At 40.4% G+C, this 25,903-nt stretch overlaps 3 protein-coding genes across 3 annotated transcripts; 1 reads left to right on the plus strand and 2 right to left on the minus strand.

Annotated features, from left to right (window-relative positions):
- Positions 1-4,180: 4,180 nt before the first annotated feature.
- Positions 4,181-5,839, minus strand: org (oogenesis-related gene). The gene is made up of 6 exons (XM_022205834.2): positions 5,783-5,839; positions 5,633-5,704; positions 5,332-5,551; positions 4,670-4,830; positions 4,315-4,419; positions 4,181-4,228 (listed from the first exon to the last, which is right to left on the minus strand). The coding sequence occupies exons 1-6, from the start codon at positions 5,837-5,839 to the stop codon at positions 4,181-4,183; spliced, it is 663 nt and encodes a 220-aa protein (XP_022061526.2).
- An 8,805-nt stretch (positions 5,840-14,644) lies between these two features.
- Positions 14,645-19,251, plus strand: peak3 (PEAK family member 3). The gene is made up of 4 exons (XM_022205821.2): positions 14,645-14,914; positions 15,221-15,354; positions 15,683-16,242; positions 16,574-19,251. Exons 1-4 carry the CDS (start codon positions 14,859-14,861, stop codon positions 17,549-17,551), a joined length of 1,728 nt encoding a protein of 575 aa, XP_022061513.1. The 5' UTR covers positions 14,645-14,858; the 3' UTR covers positions 17,552-19,251.
- Positions 19,252-20,555: 1,304 nt separating this feature from the next.
- On the minus strand, positions 20,556-25,817 carry oaz1a (ornithine decarboxylase antizyme 1a). The gene is given in 6 exon segments (XM_022205832.2): positions 20,556-21,193; positions 21,942-22,027; positions 22,413-22,588; positions 22,685-22,771; positions 22,773-22,839; positions 25,602-25,817. Coding segments are annotated over 6 exon segments (666 nt in total). The 5' UTR covers positions 25,721-25,817; the 3' UTR covers positions 20,556-21,062.
- Positions 25,818-25,903: the final 86 nt, after the last annotated feature.

Raw genomic sequence — 25,903 nt, forward strand, 5'->3', positions numbered from 1 at the left:
AGGTTCGCGAGGCTCTTCCCGGCAAATCTGCCACCTACTCCCACAAATACAGCTCACGCTCAGCGGTGAGCAGACGCACTGTGTGTGTGCAGATGGATTGGAGGGGTAAGACTCTGTGGGTAGCAGAAAATTACACTTGACAGCCTCTCTAACGCCGTCATCAGAGAGCCACACAGCAGCAGTAACAGCATCCTTGCCCCTCACCTGCAGCAGAGAGCCAATGAGATGTGAGAGCTGCGATAACACTCATTTTCTGCTCGGATGAACACGGGTCAAACAACCGAAAATCACATGTCTACATTCAAAAATAGCCTGTGGCGGTTTAAAGTCAACACGCATGAAGAGGATTTATCCTGCAGTGAGTCATACAGAGGTGACAAAAGTGACCTTTAGAAATTATGTGGCATAGATCAACATTTTTCTGCATTTTTAAGTGGATTCATTGCATTTTTTGGAAGGATCTAAAGTTTCTTAGTTCAAATTTTTCAATTTCTGTGGCGCAAGTGGAAATTTGCCTCACTCCATCACAAAGACCAAACTCCATTGTTTCAGCAGGAACCATTTTTGGACCAAAAGTTTTGTACCAATCGGCAGACAGAGCACATAACTTTGACACAAAACTGGCAAAAATACTTTCTATGCACTTGTAAAAGAAATGATAGACAATTTTTGAAACGTGTCACATCTTATGGGTAAATGTAATCGTAATGTTGCACTCTTTGACCTGATATTATTGTCATGCAACACAGAGATGGTCTCATTACTCAAAGACTGTCAGATTCAGTATTTATGTACATTAGAATCAACTGCTTCACTTCTCTGGCTTTTACAGAAACTGCAAGTCAGGCCTCCAGTGTTTATTAAGTTTATTTAACAGTAGATGTTCATTCAAAGAGCTTTACAATAGAGAAAAAAGATTACAAATTTGCCCAACAAGTTTAAATTTTAAAGTTCTTAAATTACACATTTATTTGCCTATTTATCTCTTATATAGTACAACATTTAATGACCAAATTAAATGTTAAGATTAAGACCTGACAACATTTTATACTGTAGAAATTTACACACTGTGTCCCAAAAGAGCTTTCTCCCCACTGGACGACAAGCTTGATTATTTGTCACCAAAATGGGGTACACCTGGTCAGTCAGGTACTGTTTGGTTGTTTGTCTGGTCAAGCTGTCAGGTCCCAGTGTATACATTTCTTGCTAATGACACTCACAACCAAATTTTGCAAGCGTTGTTTTCATAGCCAGGAGTAAGGGTGGAAGAGCCACTCTTCGAAATGCAGGAAAAACTTGTCAGCAGGAAGCTCAAGCCCTTGGCAGGAGCATCTGCTGGGAGCAGAATTGGTGACAAAAGTACAACAAAGGAGGATCCTTCAAAGACTTGCCTCGCTCATGATCCCTGTTTGGCCGAACTGCCAGAGCCGAGGATCTGATGAGAAAGGCTGAGGGTAAAAGGCACTGTCGTGGTTTCTCTCAGATGTGCCGGGGTTGAATAACACGTCCGGTTACACTGTTGCTTTTAATATCATTTTATTATAAAAAAGACAGCATCTGAACAGGCCCCATGGTTTGCCTCTGAGGTTCACGGCCAATACGAACATCTCTCAGAATGATGGGCTTGTGGTCATTTTATATCCTTCTGGTGAAGGATATGAGCTCAACATCTGACAACTTTGGTAAAAACAGGATGCACCCCAAAATCAACATAACACAGAGTTTCTCTTCTAGGATAACAGAAGGCACTCACTGATATTGGTCCATACATGGTAACCTAACATAACATATGGTTTCCCTTCAATGACAGGCCCCACGTCACTTTACGATCTCCCAGGCAGGCACAGAAGCCACTTTAACATAAACAGTCCCAAACCAAAACAGAAATGTACATCTCAGGTCAGAGACCACCTGCTTACATAGGGAAAAAGGAAATGTATGTTTTCCCACAAGTTACTGGTCAGATACTACAATAGACAAAACAGATTCCATTTTACTAACTTATTAATACATGTCTCAGATCAGATACTTCAGCACCAGTCATGCCGGTGACTCAGAGGCTGAATAAAATCTTGGAGAAGGCATTTATAAGAGCACTGTGCATCGATATCTAACAAACATTGGGGCTGAAAGCTTAAAAGAGGCAACGTACCCCACAATTCACCAAACTGACAAAAGAGAGGAGACTGGCTTTCACAAAGAAGTCCATAACTCTGACTCCAAAAGACTGGGAGAACTGGATTTTCTCTGATGAATGCTCTCTGTTTCCGACACCCAACAGCCAAAACAATCGTATCTATACAGATGACTGTAAAAAAAAATAAAAATTAAAAAAATGTACCATTTTCTGAGCAAGTGAAATTCACTGCCCATAGTATGGTTTGCAGGGCTATGTCCTCTTCAAATCAAATCAATAATCAAATATCTTTGTCATTGGGCATATGTACAACTAAATTTTGAGTGCATCTCCTCCGTGGGATGAAACGATAACAGCTAAAGATAAAATATATAAAATAAAAAAATATATCTATTCTATATGACAAATCAATATAAATAAATATTTCACAAACCCACCCAAAACTGCACTGCCCATGCTAAAGGTACAGGTTCAAGAGTTATTGCACTGGTTCAGGTGCAATAAATAGTCACATTGTGCCTCAAGGTACCACTGTTAACACACATTATACCAATAACATTCTAGATAAGGCACTACTTTCAGTTTTGGCCAGGAGGAAAAAGATCAAGGCCTGTAACTGAAGGAAAATGTTTAATAGACGTTCAGAATTACTGTTTATGCAAGACGATGCCCCTGCTCACACTGCCCGTATGACTCAGCAATGGTGTTCTGAGCATCTACCTGGCTTAGTGTATAAGGAGAAACGGCCACCAAACTGCCCTGAAAACCCAACTGAAAACTGTTGGAGAATCCTGAACAGTCACAGCTTTACCAGTCCATCACAGACCACCATGAAACAGTTCAACTCTTGGGCTGTGTGGGAGTGGGGAAAGATAGGACCATCCATACCCAAGAACCTCGTACGTTCCATGCATGAAAGACTGCAGGCTGTGATTAAATTTAAAGAGAAATATTGGCTATTAAATTGATTATATATCAGTTTGAGCTTTGTTTTTCTGGAGAGAAGAAACCTTTGAGACACGGTTAAAAATTTACCGACTAGTTTAAACAATATAACTGTACAATATACACTAAAAACTTATTTAGAGCAAGACCCTATATTATTTACACCAAATGTCAAATATATACCAAGGTTGCACAATTCAGATTTACCAGACTTTAAAAATACTGCTTAAATTTACATTTAATAGGTTAAAATCCAATTAACTTACCAGTTGAAATTGTGTGAAATATTGAAACACCCCATGATATGTCCCTTTGAGCAGCATATATGAGAGAACACCTCATTAAACAGCAGAATCTTCAATGTTAATTTCTAAGCACAGAGTGAATTCCAGTCCAGCTCAGTTACATTATACTTTATTGGGTCTGACACTAGGCTTTTAAAACCATCTGAGCACTGATCATGCTAACAATAGTCATTCAATTTGGATTAAAGCAAAGTCCAAATTTGCATACATCCTGGCTGATGCATGATCCCTGAGCTTTAATTCTCACATGTAGCCGCAGTTTCCCCAAAACCAGAGCTCAAAATAGACACCATTGTTCAACTAATCACAGTAATTTATTGAAGGGAGGAAGAATTTGCATTCTGATTCTTGTGGAGCAGTAATCAGCTGCAGAGATTTAATCATCCCAGCACCAATCAAGCCTGATGCTCAACATCATTTCTGCAACTAAGCCAGCAAATTACACACCTGGAAATCAGCTATGAGCTGCTTACAAGACTGACTGCACAGTTCAACACGACACTGACAACATGGAAGCTGTAAGCCTCCTTTACATTATAAGCCAACCTATACAAAATGACTGCACCTAAACAAATAACTTCTGGTTTTAAACTAATTCAATGTCTCACTTGTGCAACACAGACGGCATTTTGCAAGTTTCTTTTGTACTCAGCTCTTTGAAATGAATACAAACAGCATTACTGCCATCTAGTGGAAGTCACAACCACATCAAGGCAAAAGTACAGTTTTATTGAATTCCCAGATATATTTACATACAAAAACATTGAAACATACATACTGTCAATATGACACATTAAACAGCAGGAACAGAGTCTTCAGCCGACGTAGAAACTTCAGCGTCCTGTAGATACAGACACCGTCAAGTTCATGTCATTCAAAACAGTCCAAAAATGAAAATGGTTAGTTTACAAGAAGCAGTGATCTCACCGTCTTCACATCCTCAATAACAATGCCTTTCCCTGGAACCTCGAAGTCGCTTTCGGTGTCGTTGTGCAAGTTGTATTCTTCAGTATCCGTTTCTATAGTACTGGGCTGAGAAAGTGCAACTGTTCAGATAACTTAGGTTTCCCCTGAAGTCAATATTCTTCAGGATACAGCTGAACATGTCGAGAACAAAGCGTCGTTGCCTTGGTGCATTTACAGCTGCACATTTAGCAGACATTGAGCATGCGGTGTTGAAACCTCAAACTAAATCAAGCCAGTGTTTTTTTTGGCACATCCTGCCATGTTGACATGCCACATTCACACCTCAGGATCAAACTGAAAAAACAAAATGACCAACCTCAAAGTCAGGATCCACGTCGGGGCCTTCGTCATCGGCGAGGTCCTGACTGAGCGCCTCCACCCAGGTCGGCTGCTCCTCTTCGTCTTCATCCTCGTCCAACTCATCCTGCTTCCTCTTGCTGCCTTTTCCACAAGGTTTTGTAGGAGAGCCTCTGATTTCTGTTGGGAAACAAGTTCGTGAGACGGAAGCACACGAACAAAACAACAGGTTTTCTACCACAGAGAAAAACAGTCTTGCTCTGATGAACATATCCGAGTATCTGACGTTTGTTTTCAGCCGGGGCTCAACAAGGATGCACTAGTTGACAGATTGAAAGTTGCAAACGAACACTTTGGGGAAAGAAACAAGGTACAAATGAGTTCCATTTAATGAACTGCTGTACATGACAGACAAAAGCAATCTGACACCATTTCCCCAATGTTCCAACATTGCATTCTGAAGCTTTACTACATACAGTGTAAAGATTATGCAGCATCACTGTGGATTTTCCTTCTGGGCATGCCATTTTAGTTGCAACACCACTAAACTGATGCTTCAAATCAGAATCAGAATTGTCTGCTAAAACTCTCCACTCGTCACTTTAAAGTTATGAAACTAAACGGCGTTTTGCCGTAACATAAAACCACAGGTGTATTCCAACGCTAAAGAGATTCTATTACCTGGGGACAAGGAGAGGCCGATGCGGCTGGCCACCGGGTAGCCCAAGAAGCCCTGCACACACCAGGGTAGGATGGACAGCAGCAAGCGGGTGATCCGACGGAGACGCTTCCGGCCGGTGAGGCTGTGCCGTGAGGGGCTTTGAACCACGGGGGTGACGACGACTATCTCTTGGGGTTGCCGGTAGCCCAACATCCACCAAAACCCGCGGTATCCACGTACCTGCAGGACAGAGAGCCGCTTTGAGTTCGTGTCTAAAGCGGGCAACAGTGAGCCAAACGCCACGCTGAGAGTTTTACGAACCAGGATGCGTAAAGGCCAGAGGAGACCTCTGAGCACGGAGCGCAGCACGCCGTCTGTCCTCACAACTCTGTCCTGTAGGAGAGGAGACCAAACCGGTGAGAAAAACCCGTCTTTGTGCTCATGGAAGCTGGTCTAAACAGATCACATTACCTCCTCCTGCTGCTGCTGCTGCTGCTCCACGGCGTCTTCATGGACTTCAGTCGTCATCCTGCCGCTGGTCCAAACCTACACCTGACGGGCTGCAACGAGGAGGACAAGACCAAGGATTACAGCATGGAGACTGAAATGCACCCTGAATGATTGGTGTAGCCAATCACAGCAGACCAACGCACCTGGCGCAATCAGCTCCGACCAATCAGCAAATCCCTGCAATTACCCTGATTCAGGCCAAGAGAAGGCCATGAGAGCCTGAACCTTCAGGAGATCTATTAAACTAGAAACGGATACAGTAAAACAGTATAATTTTACAGTCACACATATATGCAGTTTTGCCCTGTTTTTTCCCAGTCAGTATGCAAATTATTATATTTTTCTGTAATTTTCCTAAATTTTATCTATTTATTTAACAAAACTGTAATTTTTACAAACACATCCAAAAACAAATATCTGTAAAGTAATTGTTTTTCAATCCTTCATATACACACATTGTCTTTAAATAGCAGCAAATATATGTAAAATTGCAGTTTTTTTATTTCAAAATAATTAAAATAGTGTAATTTTACTGTCAAAAGGAGCAAAACAGAAACTGATCATTAATCAAATTATTGATTTCATAATAAAGGCCTGTTCTTATAGGTAATGTGTAAATTATTGTTTTTTTTCTGGGATTTTACAAGTTATTATCTGTAATTTAATAAAATTATGAAAATTTAAAAAGTAACAGGAAATTGTTTTAAAAAGGTTTTTTTCTTATTCTTCAGCACCCTCAGTGGAACAAAAATGATTGTGGAGAGACTTCATCTATGAGGCTCAATCAGTCTGTAATGATACTGTCGTTGGTTGATTTTCTAATTTGACCTTTTGCTATTCTGGATTCTTAAATACTTGAATTAAAGAGAAAAATATGAAGCATAGTAGTCAAGTTGGTAGCCAGGGTACATAATTACATAAACATGAACACACTGTGTATTTTCATATTCAGTAACTTGGCACATCATTCCAGAAACCCTCAGGCTCCTGCTCTTTGCTTGGCATCTAGAAACACTTACAATATTTCCAAATTAGCCTGCAGTTTTGGGACTAACTCGTGTTAGTCGTGCAGATTAACACACAATAATGAAGCTTCCCTTTGGAAGCTTTCTTCTTTCAATGCTTTCCAAAGCTGAATACTGCCTTTCCAACATGAATTTAAAGAAAACAAAAAAGCTCCTTCTGTTAAAATTACAACTGATGTATTTTTTGTAAATATTTTAAAAACATAAAATGCAAAATAAATGAATCCATAACCCTGTGTGGATGGAACTTGATCAGTCTTGCGCATCGGGACACTCTGATTTTACTCCATTATTCTTAGCAAAACCGCTTCCGCTCTGCAAGGTAACCACAGGGTTTCTGAGCAAACAGCCCTTTTCAAGTCCAGCCAAACAATAGTAATTGGACTGAAGTCTAAGTCTTAGTCTCAGCAGCTCTGGAGCATTCCCCTTGTTTTTTTACATTTTGCATTTATGCTAAGACTGTTTCAACTTCTGTTTATATTTACAGGACATTGTTTACTTCTCATGCTACATTTTAGGTCATATTTTTCTCCTCATATTTATTTTTTTAGCTCATATTTTGTACTGGTATTTATCTATATATTTCATACTGTTTATATTTGTGACTTTGGATGGGAGCAACTGTAGCATAAACTGTTTCCTCTCAGGGAAAGTATTTCTGATTCAGATTGTTGTCTTTAAACCATTTCTGTATTGCATTGGCTGTATGCTTCAGGTTATTGTCTTGCTGGAAAACAAATCTTCTCCCATGCTGCAGTTCTCCTGCAAACTGCATCCTGTTGTCCTCCAGGATTCCCCTATACTTTGCTGCATTCATTTTGCCTTATATTTTTTATAAACCTTCCAGAACCTACTGGTAAGAAGCATCCCCACATCATGATGCTGCCACCGCCATGCTTCATGGTGGGGATGTTTGTGAACATATGCAGTGTTTGGTGTTTGCCAAACATAGTGATTAATCTGATTGCCTAATAGTTCAGTTTTGGTCTCATCAGACCAAAGAATCTTCTTCTAGTTGACTTCAGTCTCACATATGCCTTCTAGTGAATTCTAGTTGAGATTTACTATGAGCCTTTTTCAACAGTAGCTTTCTCTTTGCCATTCTACCGTAATGTTTTCAGTGGTGACGTAGTCTCTCCATCTCAGCTATTGAACCTTGTAACTATTTCAGAGAAGTCATAAGTGTCTTGGTGGTGTTCTTCATTCATTTTTCACTTTGATATGAAATACTCTTTTTTTAAAAATCAAAAATTTTGTGAAAAAAGCCAAATTAAATTGACTGTGATTATTCAGTGTTGGAACGCAAACACAGGAAGTCCTTGGTTTACGACATCCTAGACCTACAGCATTTCGTCATTACATTGGAACTGGTTACGTGGAACTAGTTGGTGAGCTGAGTGGACGAACATGTCGTCAACGCGGCGCTATAAGACAGTTTTGCCCTTCACTATGGCTCCCAAGCATAGGTCAGACTCTTCTGATGGCAGTGCTTTGAAGAAAAGGAAAGCCATCTCCATGGAAATGAAATTAGATCAAACTAGAGGAGCCCTCAGTAGAGGGCAGAACCACGCCCTCTACTGGCGAAAACCCTGTCCTCCCTATACAAATAATGCAATATGTATCAATTTTGATCATCCCACGTATCTCCCTTCCTACTTGATCTGCTGACCTGTAATTCCACAACTGAGCAGGGGACCTTAGACTGATCTTCAGTGCCAAGTTTGATTATCCTGACTTCAGCACTTGCAGAGATATCTGAATGGACATAGCCACATACATACATACATACATACATACATACTTAACCAGTCAGATACCGCACCGAATGCAGTAACCCCGCTGACGTTCGTCAGGCGTAGTTGATAAAACATTCAAGTTGTAAAAACAGTGCAACATATTCTGTTACCTTTTTGCAAAATGACTCATACATGCATGAAAGTCGTTGGTATTCATGACTTTTACAAAGAACTGATCATATCGTGATGCACGTAACGGTTTTGTTTTGTTGGAGGGGGATTAAAATCTTGTAATCATAAAAATATAAATCCTCGTCTCCTGAAAATGAGTTGTGATTTAATTTCAGACTATACATCCTCCATGCAATTTCTCTTTGGAGATTAATAATGTATCTCTCTATCTATCTATCTATCTCAATCATCAGGCTCTCTAAGAGGCACAAGATGCTGCCGTTCTGTCTGTACATTTGCATATGAATGAGGTTTAATAAAGAGGACAATCATTATTTCCTTATTTATTTGACAAGCTCCCTAGTTGGCAATCATTTCCGGCACCGGTTTTCGTCACATTTACGTGTATGCAGATGCATTTGGTGGAAGACGACAGTATAAAAGCTGCCTGTCACACCTCTCTTGCCAAACTACAACCAATCCTGAGTGCAAAGAGAGTGGAAAACTTCTTCAAAATGGACAAGAATGAAGTCATGAGAACGTTCAGCATTGGAGCTATTTGTAGCAGAACCAAAGCTTCAGAAGATTTCTCTTTATCACGCAGACACAGCAGTGCAGGGATCTGTGCACTCCTGTGGGCGACCAGCAACACAAAGTCGTTTGGATGTTCTACAGACTCTCAGATGAGCCGTGAGAACATATTTCCAAACATCCTGACGCCTGACAGCATCCCACAGTTCACTATACCGAGTTTATCTGTGCAGACCAGTCTGAGATCACTGGACAAGGAGACAGAGGAAAATGATGCACAATCAGAAGGAAGCTCGCAGAGTTCTGGGACAGATCTGGAGTCATCTGTTTCTTGCTGCGCCAGCATCTCATCGTCTACATCAGCCTCCGGCCTCAGCTTGGTTGTGTTGGAGCGCAAAGCTGAGCCAAGTGTCTCAGACCCTTTAACCAAGAGGAAACCTCTTCTTCAGAGGGAGATGCATTATCCCTCCTCCTACAAAGATGCCCAGCATTGCCTGGACCCAGTGAGCAGAGCCGCCCTCTCCCTTCCACATCTGACTAAAGTCACCACACCATACGGCTTCGTCACCTTAAGCCAGAGCCCCCAGGTGGTGAGCGAGGAGGCACTTCTCTGCCAAGCTGGGCTATGCCGCTTAAACAAAGATGATGAGACTCCACGCAAAGCTCCGAGCACGAACACAGAAGACATCAGAGAAAAGCTCTCCCATCTGTCAGGAGTCAAGAAGAAACTATCCAAAGACTCAACTGACTCACAGACTAAAGACAGATCAGTAAAGAGAGAAGTTTCTCCTGCCTCCTTCAGCAATGCCTCATCTCCATCCTCCTCTACACCAAGACACCCAGATGCCAAGCTTAAACACCGCTTCTGTGAGCTCATAAGGAAACACTTCATCTCCCGCCATCAGAAATGAACTTGTGTGGCTTAAATTATGCATTTATTCATTTGAAAACTTACCTTATGAAATGTTTTATTCTGATGTAAAAAGACAATCACTTGACTCTGATTAAACTGTGAGAACTCGACAAACATACTACTACTGCATTATTTTCTGAATCATGTTTGAGTCTTTTGTGATGATATTTCATATCAAAGTATCTGTTTCTTCTTCGCTATGACTAAAACAGGCTTTTTTTTGCAACAAAATTAATCATTATGTTCAGGGAAATACTCCATTTGTTTGGGCTTAATGAATTCCTCCATCACTTTCATGATCCTGAATGTCATCCCATCCCAGGCTTCCTGCTCCTATTCACTCTCTTGTTGGATACCTTTTTATAGTTTCCACAGTCGGCCTGAACACTGAGTCCTGCAGCTCTGAATGTGTCCCTCAGCACTTGCTCTTTAGCATATGAAGAGGTGCAGCTGAGAGGCCCTTCATGATGGTCTCCGAATGCATCCCTGCAGCCGGCGTCTTTAACTCTCCCACTCACTGAAATGTACTTGGTAAATATCATTATGATGCAGAGAGGAAAATACAACAGTGAGTCCTTGAATGCAAGAAAAGATTAAGGAGATCTAAATTTCTAATCACTCACCATGTCTTTGGTTTATGTGCATGATGATGAATGCTTTAAGGCAAATATGGGTTTAAGCTTTAATTAAATGTAGTCTCTTTAAAGCCTTCTTGAAACAATGCATGCTAATTGAGTTAAGGTTGATTTTGCAGAGTAGTGTGAGAGTGAGTTTCAAAATAAAGAAAGTTTAAGAACTTCTGTTTAATACACCACAGTTCATCCCTGAATTTAATTGCAATGTGTTTTTTTTCCTTTAGTATATTCAGTATTTTAAAAAAATAATAAACACAACTCAGTATACAATAAAAATACAATTCAATCACCAACTACAGCTTCCATAAGCTTAACATCTCTTTTAACAGTTTCCACAAGCGCTGATTATTATGACATTTACATTTATTGCAGAATATTTTTAATAATGTGACATGTTCTTCCATTACCAGTAAAAGAAAGAGTCTCATTTTTCCTTTTACCTTTGAAATAAAGTCCAGCCAGCCAAAAGCTCATGTGGAATAAAGTACATTAAGTTGAATATACAGTTATGAACAACAAAAGTAAAAAAATATTAGAGATATTCTGCAAATATGACAGAATCACTTGAGTCAAAAATATGTCAACATTAACAAAACTGATATGAATTATCAATTTTGGTGATGTAGAAAGCTGTGTTAATCAAATTTTCTTAGTGGCATGGCCTCCTAACTTCTTGTATTTACGACTGACTACAGCTGGTGAGTCCTCGGAGGCAATTTAAAAAGGCCCCAATTAGACTCAGCCACTAACACAACAATGGGAAAGTCTGAGGAGCTCGGCAAAGATCTGAAAAAGCAAATCATTCATTTGGACAAGTCAGGAAAGTCACTTAGGCCATTTCAAAGATGTTACGTATTCCTGAATCCTCTGTACAAGCAATTGTTGGTAAGTATAAAGTGCATGGTACAGTTTTGCCACTACCACAATCAGGAAGAAAACACAGACTATCACCTGCTGCTGAGAGAGAAAAGATCAGCCAAAAATCACCAAACAACAGATCTGCAATGAATAAGAGGCTGCTGGACTACAGCTTTCAGTGTCCACAATATTTGACATCACCATGAGCTGAGAGCCAGCAGTGCAAGAAGGAAGCTCGACTGAAGCTTGCTGCTGATCACATAGACAAAGAAAAGTTCTTCTGGAGGAAAGTTCTGTGGTCAGATGAAACAAAAACTGAGTTATTTGGTCATAATGAGTAGAAATGAGTTTAGAGGAAGAAGATGAGGCTTTTAACTCCAAAAATTATGCCGACAGTCAAGCATGGCGGTGGCGGTATTATGCCCTGGGCCTGTTTTGCTGCCAGCGGAACTGGTGCTTTACTAAAGAAAATGGAATAACGAAGAAGGAGGATCACCTTCACTTTCTTCATGAAAACCTATTATCAAGCAAAAGGTGGATGAGGTTGGGTTTTCCAACAAGATAATGACCCTAAACAGACACCTAAAGTGTTAAAGAAATGGCTAAATAAGGCTAGAATAAAGGTTTAATTCTGGCCTCCCTCCAAAGTCCAAACTTAAACCGGATTGAGTACCTGTGAACTACGCTAAAAAAAACAAGTCTGTGTCAGAAAGCCAGTAAATTTAGCTGAACGTCACCAGTTCTGTCAAAAGGAGGGTCAAAGATGAAATCAGAAGCTTGTAAGCAACAAACAAAAGTGTCCAGTTGAGGTGAAAATGGCCAAAGTATGCTTAACCAAATATGAGAACTGAATCAAAGAAGTTTATATTTGGACTCAGCAGATTTTGTAATATTTTCAGAAGAGCTGAAATAAACACTTGAAGGAATCAAAATGTATGACTGTTTTTTGTTAAGAATGCCTTTCAGTGATTCCATCATAGAAAATGAAGAGTTATAGGAGTCACTGGAAACTCAAGACTGCTGTGATACGCATGGTGTTTACTCATGTATGTCAACTTTTGTTCTCAACTGTATATGGTGTGAAACAGGTAACCAATGTGAGCCTCTGATGTTTGCATTCTTCTCTGTTTCTGTTCTCAGATGGAAGTGAAAATTCTGAAGAAGTTTTGCCTTCAGTGAAGAAACAGAAAAGTTGACGAGATTTAACTCTGACTTGCTGCTTAAACACCAAACAGACACCTAAGCATGAATGATCTATTGGAAAACACACACGGTTAGTGCTGCCACATCATGCTTTTCACATATTTTCATTGTGCTCTTCAGTGGGACGGACGCTGGTTGTGGTTTAACAGACATAGAAAAACAGAGAGACAACAGGCCTTTAACCAAGAGGATGTGTGAGTCATTCTGCAATGGGGGCACTTCAGCAGCATATGAATACGCTCAAAGTAGCACGACAGCCCAGATAATGACAGACATTAGAATATCATAAACAGATATGGATGAGTGGGAGTTGCAGATGCATCACTGACATCACACAAGTATTGTTGCACCCATCAGGATATCCAGAACTGGCCTCTATAATCAATCGTTTATCCACTTGTGCCTTCTTACACTGACAGTCTATAAGCGAACAATATGCAATTATTTATATTTAAGTTGTTTTGTGGCCTATATTTACCCCACAGCATCACCATTTATAATATCTACACCAGCCGCATGGCCTTTTTGAAAGAATTAATTTTGGACATTCACGTTAGCATCCTGATGATAGCTTTTAGCTCGGTTATAGGCTGACAGATTGGTTACACGATCAAATAAAAAATAAGAAAATATTATCAAAAGAAAAAAAGAAAGAAAAACAGAGGAAATATGACAGCGAGAGTGTCAGGAAAAAATACATTATCGATGAGGGAATGCTGTATTGTTCAAAAACAGTAAAAGCGTTGACGATAACATCAACTATCGGGAAAATAATGGTGTTTTTAGCACATTTAAATACAGTAAAACAGTGCAGTGTTGCAATGACACATTGTATAATAACTTTCAATGTACAGTCCACATGTCAATTAAGATTTTTTTCTCTGACTTTAATTGGAATTGTCTGTAATTTAACAAAACAGTTTTAAGTTTTAAGAAATGTGTGTAAAATAACTTATTTTGCAGAAAATTTGTCAATGAACAAATTGATATTTATAAAAATGCAGATTTTTTTTAAAAATTAACATGTAAATTAGTATTTTTTCTGTGATTTTTGAGTCTCTATCTGCATTTTCACAAAATAGGGACATCTGTGAAATAACAGCATTTTTTATATTACATTTTTACAGTGTATAATGTAGCTCTACATTCTTCGTCTTATTTAGTTATAAAAAATTCAGGTTTGAAAAGAAACATTTGAATTCACTGCAAACAGAAATGGTTTATAAGTTGGATTAATTTTTCATGAATCTTGTAAAAAAAAAAAAAACTGATTCTCCAGTCTTGCTGCAGACATTCACGAGAAAACCATAAAGGAAATACTGAACAGTTGTTCCTCAATACTCAAGACCCTTTCAGCAGACAGTTACTTGCTCTTACACCTGTCTTTATCTGCTTGAATATTTTCCTTCCCTTTAAAGTCAGTAAAAGCAAAAGCAACCACATGAAAGCCCCGACCTTCTGAGAAGGTATTGCACACATAAAGGCTCAAACTGCATCATCCAAAGGAGACAAACTGCATACTGAAGCTACACATGGCGAATGCAGATCGACTGAGTAAAAGAAAGGAGAAAACGATTGCAAATGGAAGGGGCTCAGCTGTAACTGCTGTTCCCCATTCTGTCAAGTTGAGGTTAAGTCAGAAAGCAGTTTTGCCCTCAGAACAGACTCAAGTTTTCCGGTGCCAACCTCAACATCAGACTGAAAACGATTAGAACAAAAGATAGGCAGAGCAACGGTGAGAAAAACAACAAACTCAGTATAAAATATGCGAGTACGAGGATGAGTTGGTAAGAGGCAGACATAAAGTGACATAGGGAGTAACTGAGACAGACAGGAAGTCTTTCAGCAGAAGTTAGCCACCTCACACACACACACACACACACACACACAGAGCGCTCAGTGACAGGAGTGAAGTGTGTTAGAGGTGGAGGAGCCGGTAGACTGCTTCAACTTTGTAGATACCTGATGGCGTCTGGCAGAGCGGAGGAACAGCCACCAGCTCTACCTGTCAAACAGCACAGGTAAGACCAACAAACTAAATATTTTATCTGTCTTTTCTTGGTTTTGAGTGTTTTACAGAATCTCTTATTGGCTCTTAAATTAAATTCCTATTTAAGCATGCCAATTAGAATTTAAATGCAGATTGCAGAGCTCTCCTTTTATGCAATTTGTATGTGCAGTGTATGCATGTACATATAATGTGCAGTGCAGACAACAAACTGGAACCTATTTTTTATGACGTTTCACCAATAACTTTTTACAGACACAAACTTTCCAGCAGCAGTCTGTTTGTGCAGATATTCACTGTTATTCTGTGCATCCCTCAGACGTTCCAGTGCTGAGTCTGACTGCGCATTGCTCAGCCCTGTTGGACTCCAGCATCAAAACTATGCATACAATGATGTCTTCCCTGAACCCACCGACTGTCACGCAGCCCAGTGCCCCATACACCAGCGCTACGGTAGGTTTAAAGACGGAAGAAGTGACTTTAAAGAGGGGCAGAGGCCGCATACAGCAAATATCAGTTCATTTACTACATCACCACCTGTTTGTCGGCGTGATGGGGAAAAAAAACATGGCCTAGTACAACATGTGGTTGATTCTTTTCAGTTCATCTTTCAGTTCGTGAGAACTGAAGAGAGGAAGTCACCTTCTTTAACTTTTACTTTCAGCAAAATACTTGTGATGTTTATATAGTGACTTGCAGATTCTAGGGATTCTTGTTATTCATGTGATACTGTCTCTTCATTGTTCACTGTTTTATTCTAACGTAAATCCGTCTTGACCAGATCCCTCCAGACACCTGCTGAGATTTTTCTCCGATGGCATCCCGCCGCCTGTCCCAAAGAAGAGGTTTGCTCGGACCCTCTCCCATCCCGGCATAAATGTGCCTTCAGTGTCACCTCTGTCTCCCTTCTCGCCTCTGCAAAGACACCCTCAAAACTTTGACAACCCCCTGTACATGATGGCACCCATACCTGCCACCTATTTCCAAGAGGAGACTGAAGAGACTGAAGCAGCGAGAAGGAGCCCTGTCCCCTCACTGTCCATCTCCCAGCTGTCTTTTGACACTCCAGACGAACACCTGCCCTTCCTCTTCAGCAGCTTCACCGACCACAGGGTTGTTTCTCAGGGGATTCAGCACCGCCAGCTACTCTTTCTCAGAAGTATGGCACAGAGCGTGGAGGCTGGGAGCCTGCTGCAGGGAGAGGCCTCAGGCAGGGACGTTGGCTCATACCAGCCTCAGGATTTCCTGCTGTGTGAGGGCAGCATGCCAAAGCAGGTTGGAGACACAATTTACTACAACCTGCACAGCCCCAAGTTCCCAGGGAGACTGCTCAGCTTGAGGGTAATGTTGCATCTTTTTATCCACTCCACAGAGTTTAAAACATGTCCTATATGCTGTATATTAGAATTTGTAGATCTACGAATGCCACTTACAGTTTCACTGCATGTGAAACTGAATGTAAAAAAAGTGCACATGGCATCCAGTAACGATAACATGATCCTTATCAACTTTAACAACTGTTACTTTGACGTGCGGTCCCCACAGCACTTCCTCTAAACTGTCATCAGGTGTTACAGCTGCAGCACAATGTCTTCCTTTTATATTCATTACTAAGTACTGCTGCAGGGGAAGAGATAATATGTTTATTTTCTCATATTTTTATTCTATGCAGGTACACAAACAGACTGAGGCCTCAACTTGCACCAAACATCATCCATTGCATGTCAACGTGCAAGATGTTATTGCCTCTTTTCAACCCAGTAAAAACAATGCTGGCACTTTGCAAACTGAGGATCCAAGAGCAGCCTCTTCTGCTAAACCACCAGGTGGAAGTAGCACAGAGTCTGTGAATGCAAAGGCCCACACAGTTCAGGTTTTCCTACAGAAAGGTCACACTGTGAGCGTTGAGAGAGACCTGCCACAAGCCACTCTAAAGGACTTTGTTCAGCTGCAGAGCTCCGAGTGTTTGGATTATGACAGACAGGTTTGTGTTCTGCTGCTGCAGATTTTAATGGGCTCACACCATCTGTACCACAACAGCGCCACAGCAGCTGAGCTCAGGCCCCAGGAGATCCTCCTGGTGTGGCCCAGCAGGGAGAAGGACAAGGGGGAGAAAAGGGAAATGGAGTGGGAAGTGACAGAAGAACCATGTAGGATCCAGGTGTCGAGGACACGTGGTTCTCCTCGTGTGGTGCTGAGGCCACAGTCTTCTCCTCTTTCTCTACCTCAACCCCTTACTGCCATTAAACTCCAGATTGCAGCGCTAATTCAGTTCTGCCTTCATCCACAAGAGAGCCAAGCATCTCAGGGTTCAGCTCTGTCCTCATATCGAGTGGGTCTTCTTCTCGTGTCATCTCTGCTGCAGAGTGACAGCGGGCCCCAGATGTTAGACATAGCGGCCATGCTTCAGGTGCTCCTCTGGGGGCCACGCGTCCCCCTCTTCAGTCAGCGAGGCTCCACCACCACCGCCGTGCACAACTGGCTGACCATCAAACGAGCCCTGCTGGTGATGAAGTTGGCAGAAAGAGGACTGATCCAGGATCAGTCTCTTCTGGACTGGGAGGACTGCTTGTGTCTGCAGTATCTGTCATTTACGGACTCAGAAGCAATCGTGAGCGTGACCAGTCAGTTGTGGAACTCTGAACACTGACGGAAACTTACGGTCAACACGTAAGTAACTGCTGTAAATGAAATTATTCCTTTGATGATGTAAACTTTTAATCTATGTAAAAAAAATATTTCCATCCTTTTCTGAAACCCCAGCTTCACATTCCTCTTTACAATGTGAAATCTGTTTGATGAAATGCATCTCTGGTCAACAATTACTTTCTCAATCAGCTTCTTGCTACAAGTGATCAAATTGTAAAACTGTTTTCTGAGTTTTATTAAATTTTCCATACATCATCTTTTTGTGCACCTCTCACTGGTTTGCAGAAAATTATGTCTTTTTATGTATTAATCAAGATTTCAAGAAAACTGCTTAAAAATAACACACACATTCCACGGAAAACTCATTTTTTGCCACCTTAGGATACATTTCCTTTCAAAATTATGCTATCACTGAATATCCTTTACAACAAGTGTAATGATCAAGCTAGCTAGCAGCATCTGAAAGGCTTTTTCCCACAGCCTAGTAGCAGTGTGTTTTCCAAAATGGATAATCCCACACTCACACCCACTTTACACAGTGGGACAGGTGCACAGAGGTGTGAAAGTAATGCCTTTAAAAAGGTGTATCCTACGTCCGACATCCCAATTTATCACATCAAGAACACAAAGAAAATTCTTGGGAGAGATTAGGATCATACGGGGGGTTACGGTGGAGATTAAAAGCTTAGAATTTTCTCTATTTCTGCATGAATGTGACAAGAACATTATCAGATGTTTACACAGGTGCTAAAAGTAGATAGAGAACGCAATTAAACAATATGAGACAAAAATGATATGCATGTAATTTGTTTTGGTAATAAAAATGACCTAATATTACATAATTGTGAGGGGTAAAAGTACGTAAGCCTCTTAGAGTCGCAGTTAATTTAAGGTTAAGCTGGAGTCAAGTATTTTAATCAAAATAAGGACAAACTGGTGTGAGTTGGAGCTTCACAGTATAAGTTTGTTGAAGTGTATCATGGCAGACTTCTTGGTTTCTTGAAATGTATTGTTGATGCTCGTTAGGTAGAAAAAGTTACAAAACTATCAGTGAAGACTTTCGACTCCATCAATCCACAGCCACATCGTGCACAAATGGAGCAAATTCAAAGCAAATGTTACCCTTAACAGAAGTGGTCGGCCTACAAATTCACCCCAAAAGCAGAAGGGTCATTCCAGAAACGGAGGAGATTTTACGTCCCACCCATCACATTTCAAATATGAAATACTAAAACATGCAGCTTGTTGGTAAATTCACCTGTCCTGAAATCCAATCAAAAAAACTAGAAGAAACGAATTTTTGAAAATATTTTTAAAATACCAAAGAAGTCTGGAGTCCCACCCAAAATGACATTTTTGTCTTGTCCCATCCTTGTGATGACCGAACTCAATCTCAAATTAAAACCGTTAAAAAGAAATTTAAATCTCCTTTTTTTGGTATTGTTTTTTCATTGATGTCTCTTGTAATGTGGAAACATTGTTTTTAATCAACCTTTTTTAAAAAGTAATTAATGCGCATGGAACATGTATCCCACAGCATGTTAGCGTAACTTTTTTAGCTGGTAGAAGAAGAAGAAAAAAAACAGCGAATCACATGAAACACTGGAATTAACATCAGTTTTCCAAAACAATGAGTAGAGCACAGCTATGTCCTCCTTTCTGTTTTTCATATTTTCATAACATTGTCAGCCTTAATTTAAATGACCCACTCCACCTCAAGCAAGCCTGTTATGCAGATTATCAGGAAAAAAATAATTCTTTTCACTTTTTTCCATCAGTGAGTTTGTCCTCTTGGTCAGCAGTAACAGCGAGCTAAATATGTATCTTCTACTCCTGAGAAAAGCTAACATTAGCATGGATTAACAAACAACATTATGCATCAATAAAACAATAATAATAATAACATTGATGTGTAAGCTGAGCCAATCAAGCCTTTGATAGTTAATTACCTATTATTGATGAATATGTTGCAGAAAATTGCAAAATTCTGAAATAACTCAAAATGTGGAATAGCATAGTCAGGAAGGAACCCACAGGCACTTCTGAGCAGCTAAAGGCCTCTCTCACATCTGCTAAAGATAATATTTATGAGTCCACCATCAGGGAAACAGCAATGGCAGGGCTGCTGCTCTCCAAAAAGAACATTGCTGCCTGTCTGCAGATTACTAAAGATCACGTGAAGAACATAGAAGGCTGTTGGAAAAACATTTTGAGGACAGATGAGACTAAAACTGAAGCGTTATGTTTGGAAAAATATGAGCAATGTACTGCAGCATTAAGGACCCCATGTATATAGCATGGAGGTGGCATCATCATGGTTTGGGTCCGTTTTTGGTCATCTGGAACAAAGAGTTCTAAATTAAACCAGTGAAAGGACAAAGTTAGCACATCTGTCCATGAACTAATCCCCCACAAAAAGTAAATCATGCAGCAAGAAAACCGCCCTCAGCACAAATTATTCTACTGAAGAACGGTTAAATAAAAACAAAGTTAATGTTTAGGAAGTGCCAAGTCAAAGTCCTGACTGTAGTCAAACAAACATCGAAGGAAGTGAAGCAAACAGTGCATGTGAGGAAACATCTCAGAGTTCAAGCTGTTCTGTATGAATAAATGGGACTGATCAACAATTAATGTTTCATTTAAGACACCAGACACTGAAAACAAAGGCTTACATACAGCTCATGGATATGTTCAGCTGGATTATTCTTCCCATGAATATGGTACTTTTTATCTGTTTCAGTTTAATTAGGTTGCCTTTTTCTACTTACTGAGCTTTTTAAAAGGAAGATATGACCATGCCTCACATCATATTTATGCAGAAATGTAGATTCAAAGGCTGTCATGATCAAAGGTATAAAACATAACAGCTACCTGCTCTGGCTTTGAATGTGGCCAACAGGTGTGAACATTTTTCTATCTTCAGATGCAAACAAGCAGCACACTGCACTACCAGATACTTTCACTCTTAAAAGCTGAATGTCTGCATGAATCACAACATCACTCTCTGAGGTGAGCACTTTTATTTAGTACAGTTACAACATGCAGATTTCTATCAAGTGGATCAAAACAAAAAATCATGCACACATTAAAAAAATCTATATTAACAGGAGAATCAATTGATAATTACTACGAAAACACATCTACTTACATGAGTAAGATTTTCAATTTATCATAAATATACTGTGGAGATGATCAGGGTTCAGGAAGGGTGAACACAGAGTCAGCACTACACATCATGGAGAGTAATACAGTGGTGAGGATGCATCGCCCAGGTATTATGTGGGCGTTTGCTTTACATTCCTGGCATATTAACATCTTACCCTAGTGCAAATCTCATTGAAACACAGCACACGGTAGGTAAAACAAAAGATAAAAAAGGAGCCTCTGACAGGACACCTCGACCATACTAACCTTGGATAATATATTCATTTCCAGAAATTATAAAGATGTGTGGGTGTGGATCGAAAAAAAAACAAATAGAACAACAAACATCTGTAACTGCTCAGCGTCATTTAATCGTCATCGGAGGAGTCTCGCTCGATGCTGTAAGCCATGAAGAAAGCGTCAGGGCGGGAGGGGACGAGGGGATGACCCGGTCTCACAATCTCAAAGCCCAGGAAACTGAATGTACGCAGCAGGGATGCTGAGAGGAGATGAGATTTGAAGAGTTGAGCATCAGTAAGACTGTGGCACTGACAGAGAAGCTACATTCTGACCAACAATCATAAGAGGCTGTGTGTTTGAATGCACAGATTCAGAAAACACCCAATAAAATATCACTAATTACTTTATTGTAGCTTTTAAATACAACTACATGGAGCCATGAATTGTAGAAGATAGTGGTTTTACAGCCGCTAATGGAGATTTAGATAAACAAAAACGCAGATAAGACGAGCTCACACTGATTATTGTTCATTATTATTACAATTCTGTATACCGTACATTTGATAAAGGCGTAACAGAAAAAGGTAACCATCATATCACATAAGCAGATCTACAAACTAGCTTGTACTTATTTACATGAAGTTCCAATCATAATGTCGCACCACAAATCAAGACAACAACAGACAGAGTGTAAGAAAACACACTTTTACACGTATAAAGTAAGCATCTTATCTGCTAAGATAAAGCTAATTAAATTCATAAAAATTTCCCCTTTATCTGAACACAAAAATATTATAATCTAAAAAGAATAATCTGTTCCCTCTGTCTGTTGAGAAGCATGAGAAAACAGTCTAGTCAAAAGAAAATGAATGGAATTATAAATGTGGGAAATAAGTGTTGCTATTAAAAGGTTGCAAATAAATAAATTCTAATTACTCATGCTGTGTCAGAGTTTATATATCAAGCATTAACAGTTTAAGAAACCCAGGTAAAGAATGCAGTCTCACCTCGATCGTCACGGCTCTTATGAAAACAGATGAACACGTGATCAACCCGCAGCTGCTCTTCTGCAAATTCCAGCAGAAGCGCAAAGCTGTAAAGAAAAACACAACAGCAGACAAAAAGCGTTAATGTTTCATTGGAAGGTTGTTAATGATTTCAGAAGAAAACGACATGGATGTGATGGCTGAGGCGCATTTCTATGAAGAAAATGCAGATCTAAGCAGCAATGTTGCCCCAAAGCTCTTGTCCTGCAACTTCATGTGAGTCGCGTATTTTGTCAATCAGGCTTTAACACTGTTCTATTTCCTGTCTTACTATTATTATCTACATTTACACACAAGCTTTATTTTCATACTGTCAGTTCGTAACTTTGGCATTTTGTTTGCTTTTAAAAATGTAGATTTAGTTTCATTTCAAGGAAAACATGACTAAAGATTGCCTTTTTTAATCACTGACAAAAAGGTTTTACTACTGACCCGTCTTTGCTGCCCTCGGGCAAAGCTCCAGGAGGGATTTCAACGTAAAGGTTTCCCCCTTTCAGCGCCGCCCTCCAGACACAGTGCTTGCCTTCGGATCGACGGGGCTCAAAGAGCAAGAATCGCACTCTGCTGTTGGCAGGTGGAGGCTCCTCAAGAACCAGCAACTGAGCATCCTGGGAGGGCAGACAGGAAAAGAGTGACACATTCAGTTTTGATGACAGTAAGAATAAAGTCCGTTTAAAAAAATATTAAAAAGTTGATCCACTTACAGAATAGAATAGCTTAGCTGAAAGATTGTGATCCCGCTGGTCATTCCCTCGCCCACCTGGGATCTTCAGGGGTGGGAGAGGGGCATCAGGAGCACCACAGAGGCCCCGGACACGGGTTACTGCAACAGCGGGAGCACCTCCTGGGACTGGAGATACTAGAAGGCGACACAAATGCACACACAGACGGAGCCATTGTAAGTGGAATATTCACTGGAGGTTCTGCTACAAAACACAAACCAACCCCGAATATAACCAGCGGGCCTGGCACACATTACACCGAGGAGAGATTTGTCATGGAAGGACAGTAAAACATTTGCTAAAGTTGAGTGAGTCTTTAGACACAAATGCAACTCTGGGGGGCAAAATCCAATCAGTAACGGTTCCCATTTTTGGCAGACATTTTTACAGACGTCATGTGCATTGACTTAGACGGGAAGCAGGAGCAGTTTACGTGACACTACCGCATGAACACTGACTCACTGAAAACAAAATTTCACAATGTATTGAGTCAGCTTTCAATCAAATGTTGACAACAGGAACTTGAGAAACATTTTGTTTTCATCTGACAAACACACATCAAAATCCTCACTGCCTTCTCATAAAGAAAACACCCTCATTCATGTATGAAGCACATTTAACTCTCAATATTTTGCATGTCTTAGTGTCATCAGGGTTAATTTAAGCTTGTTGTAGGGCAGGAAGCCAGCTAGTACACCAGGCTATGTTTGTCTAACCATTAGCCTACTTCAGCCCTTCACCAACCATGTCGCTCCAGTTTACAACACACGGACAAACACCATTCAGCAGCCATTTTAATTCAGGCCTCTGTCAAAGCACTCCATAGATTTAGCTCAGGCTTGCTGGCGCAGATGTCTGTGTGTGTAGCTGCATACATTTACAGTGTTGGGAGCAGGCCTATTCTCAGAGCTCCTATTGGGAACAAAACCCATTAGAAGCAGCACAGCGATGCAAATGCTCTGAGGCACACAGATGCTCTCTTGCGCAAACGTCACTGCTGTGCTATATGTGGAACAGATGTGTGAAAACCAAATGAGAAACCGTGTCAGTCACATAACTAACCACTCCAATACGTAATATACAGCTTACTGCCCAATTCTTGCACGGCAATACAGAATTAAAACTTACACAGTTCCTCCCTAAATCAGATTATCAGATTAAGAAACGCATCCAATTACTATCTTTCCACAAACCCTCAACGTCACTCCTCCTTGCATGACATACAACGCAAGGCCTTTTTCTGATTTAAAAGTCCATTCAACATTCTACAAAATTAGCTTCTGTTTGCCAGAATGTAATGTAAAGGACCACTACACATTGTAATTTAAATATTATTGTGGGGAAATGAGGCTTCTTATTAGGCAGCTTGTGATTACACCAACCTCTTTTCAAAATAGAGCACAGAATCTGTACCAGTGAGTCAGTCTATGTGTGAAGGAACCTGCTGGTGTCTTAAAAATGCAAAGAGAAAAATGCATGTAAATCTCAGTATGTATTATCCTCGGTTTCTATCATAGGAGTGTGACACAACTGCATTTATGCTCTTTCCCATAAATACCCAAAATCATTAGAGCAAACAATAACAACAATCAAACACCCAATAAACAAGCTTCTTTATACAATATGTCATCGCTGTACTCATGTTTGCCCATACCACCCCCCTTCGCAGTGCAGTGGAAATTTCCTATGAGTGCTTCACAACACTATAGAACACAGCGTCGACCAAAAAAAAATCCTGTCAGGACACGACTGAGGTATCAACATCCCTGAGCCGAAAATTATCATTAATACTTCCAGGTATCAAACACTACAGAGGTTTCCTTCCAGTCAGTCAGCACTTAAATTAAAAACAGACGATCAATCCTCGGAGTCCTTCAGCGGCCCACGCACTGATTAATACAGTAACAAATTACACTAAAGCTCACTACAATGGTTGTTTTAGACGTTGATTAACTACCGAGCCAAACTATCCAGTAACAAACCAAACTGGGTCAGATAATTCCTGTTCGGGAAGTTACACAATGTCTTAGTGCGAGCTAGCACCTGAGCCCGAGGGCCAAATGGAAAAAAACAAGGCATGAAGCAACAAATCATCAATTCAGCCATCATTTCAACTACGTCGGTTAGCATCGAGCTAACTTTTACATAACGTTACAGAAATATTTCAGCGGCCCGTACAATACGCACAAGAAAAAAATTAAAATCTGCGTGAAACAGAATACTGGCAACCTGGTGACTGCCTTCTGATAATGATCGGTGCAGCAAAGAAAACATGAAAACATCCGCGTTTAACCAAACTGACGTTACAGCGCTAGCTAATAGCTAAAGTAGCTAATAGCTTCTCGACACTGACATTTATGTAAAGTTGTGCGAACGCACTGCAGATGACCGAAAAATAGAGTTATTAAGCGTTTATACACTCGGCCTTAGTGTTTTGACGTTTCTGGAAATATGGCAAACCACTGTCAATGGCTATGTCGAAGCACTTAGTTAGCTAGCTGTCTAGTAGCTTAGCATTTAGCCAACACATTTCTGTGGCGTTTCACATATTAGCTTATGCGCTAGTGTTAGCTTAGCTAGCTGGTTGGGGAAAATGAACAGCGGTCTATTTCTTGGATTCCGATGTTCTGCTAATGTTTATAATTCAGATACAGTGCTGTATTCTTAAGGAATTTTATAAATATGTTTTCATGAAGTTGTAACAAACCAAATGCGGTTCAAAGTATGATTTAGATTCGCCAACTGACATAAGCGCTGCTGTTATGTAAACAACAAACATGAAGAATTGTGTTAGCGGCTGCAGGAAATACACCGAGCACCACGGCTAGGCCGCGGTTTTTAAACTTAGCTTAGCTCGCCAAGTTCACTCATAAACAAGCTGACAGTGACCACAACGTACCTTTCACTTTCAGGTTTATTACTGGACTGCTCGATAACGGGCATTTCGGATAAGTTTCTCTCTTTTTCTCTAACAAAACAATGACTATTCAAAATCGTCTGTAGGTTAGATTTAACCATCCGGCCAGCGTCCACACCAGCTCCTCGCTCTGTCCTCTCCTCGTCGCCTAATGCTGGGCTGCCTGAGCGGAGAGCTGCGGAGCTTCAGGGGGGAGGATCCTGACGTTTACTGCCGACAAATGACGCGGTTAATGAGGCTTTACATCCAGAACTTCAGGTTTAAGCCTCCTGTTGTGTTACACG

Source organism: Acanthochromis polyacanthus, chromosome 4 (genome assembly GCF_021347895.1).
Source record: "Acanthochromis polyacanthus isolate Apoly-LR-REF ecotype Palm Island chromosome 4, KAUST_Apoly_ChrSc, whole genome shotgun sequence".
NCBI lineage: Eukaryota > Metazoa > Chordata > Actinopteri > Pomacentridae > Acanthochromis > Acanthochromis polyacanthus.

Excerpts from the sequence above, each read along its gene's own strand:
- org (XM_022205834.2), bottom strand. The coding sequence starts at position 5,839 with ATGACGACTGAAGTCCATGAAGACGCCGTGGAGCAGCAGCAGCAGCAG. Across the intron at positions 5,552-5,632 it reads TCTGGCCTTTACGCATCCTG|GTACGTGGATACCGCGGGTT; the intron begins GTTCGTAAAACT and ends TCTGTCCTGCAG. Across the intron at positions 4,420-4,669 it reads ACGTGGATCCTGACTTTGAG|CCCAGTACTATAGAAACGGA; the intron begins GTTGGTCATTTT and ends GCACTTTCTCAG.
- peak3 (XM_022205821.2), top strand. The coding sequence starts at position 14,859 with ATGGCGTCTGGCAGAGCGGAGGAACAGCCACCAGCTCTACCTGTCAAA. Across the intron at positions 15,355-15,682 it reads CCCCATACACCAGCGCTACG|ATCCCTCCAGACACCTGCTG; the intron begins GTAGGTTTAAAG and ends CGTCTTGACCAG. Across the intron at positions 16,243-16,573 it reads GGAGACTGCTCAGCTTGAGG|GTACACAAACAGACTGAGGC; the intron begins GTAATGTTGCAT and ends TATTCTATGCAG.